A 1,372-nucleotide genomic window follows, 5' to 3' on the forward strand; every position below is an offset into this window, starting at 1 on the left:
TGTCTACTTCTTTCTATATAGACACAGTAACAGTCTGATCTTTCTTTCTTTTCCCCACACAACTTACAACGAATTGTTAAAAAACTATCCTTAGTCTACTTGGTTATAATTCTACCTCAATTTCTGTCCATCAGATAAACAAAAGTCACAGTAAAGAATGGCTTTATTAGCTCCATTAGTGAGATATTTCAGTGAAATAAGTAGATCTAAATACTTCACAATAGTACACCGGGCACGGTGGCTCACGCCTGTAATCCCAGCACTTTGGGAGGCTAAGGCGGGCAGATCACTTGAGGTCAGGAGTTTGAAACCAGCCTGGCCAACATGGCAAAACCCTGTCTCCACTAAAAATACAAAAATTAGCCAGGCATGGTGGCGCGTGCCTGTAACTCCAGCCATTCAGGTAGCTGAGGCATGAGACTCGCTTGAACCCAGGAGGCTGAGGTTGCAGTGAGCTGAGATCACGCCACTGCACTCCAGCCTGGATGACAGAGCGGGACCTTGTCTCAAAAGATAAATAAATAAATAAATACTTCACCATAGTAAAATATAAAGTAGTATAATCATAATTTCCAGCTATTTATAAGCTTTATATTTGTGCCAATTAAACTGCAACTGTATTCCCAGAAGAATAGTTATTTGTACAACTCTACATAAATATACTGAGCATATGAAAAGTGTGATATTTTCAATTTTAGGACACTATTTCTAGATATTACATGAGGGATGAGCTCCAATAAAACAAATGTGTAAATCACACACATTACAAATACCAAGAATAGTTACTTATTATTTTAAGAAAAAATTACTTACAAGAGATAGCAGCAAACCGAACAGGTCACCAACATGGTAATGATAACTCTAGGGGAAAAAAGAAAAGCAAATGTCATTAAATAACTAGCAAACTATGCAAACATCACAGAATGGTTTAAGTCCCCTTTCCAGATTATCAAACTGGCATGGATTGCACACCAAGAAAATGGATCTGTATCTGCTCAAATATCCAGCAAACTGCAGTGTGCCCAGGGTGCACCTGGGAAAAGTTTACGTAACTAAACATTTGTATTTAAAGAGAGATGTGTTAATGCCATCATGTAGATGTCCAATCAAAATTTATCTGAAACTGAACAGGAAACGCCGCAGTGACAATTAGTTTTAACACCTAAGTAATTACCCTATTTGGTAGTATTCTCTGTAATGAAATTAACACTGTACTTCTAAAAATATGACTCTCTAGCAATGAGCTCTCCCCATCTCCATTCATGTCTGAAAAAGTTACACTTTGATCTCTCATCAGCAGAATTTCAACATTTCTAAACCTCAGTTCATGCTATTCTCTTCCCATCTCTCTTTTTTTTTTTTTTTTTTTGAG

The 1,372-nt window shown here is 37.1% G+C and overlaps 1 protein-coding gene across 2 annotated transcripts in view; it reads right to left on the minus strand.

The window, feature by feature from the left end:
* Positions 1-1,372, minus strand: part of ATP6V0E1 (ATPase, H+ transporting, lysosomal 9kDa, V0 subunit e1) — a 67,892-nt gene that overhangs the window by 49,858 nt on the left and 16,662 nt on the right. For both annotated transcript variants that reach the window (XM_011987700.1, XM_011987699.1), the window contains exon 2: positions 814-861. In XM_011987700.1, coding sequence (XP_011843090.1) covers positions 814-861 — 48 coding nt within the window. The remainder of the gene's footprint in view (positions 1-813; positions 862-1,372) is intronic.

This window comes from Mandrillus leucophaeus, unplaced genomic scaffold (genome assembly GCF_000951045.1).
Source record: "Mandrillus leucophaeus isolate KB7577 unplaced genomic scaffold, Mleu.le_1.0 Scaffold314, whole genome shotgun sequence".
Lineage (NCBI taxonomy): Eukaryota > Metazoa > Chordata > Mammalia > Primates > Cercopithecidae > Mandrillus > Mandrillus leucophaeus.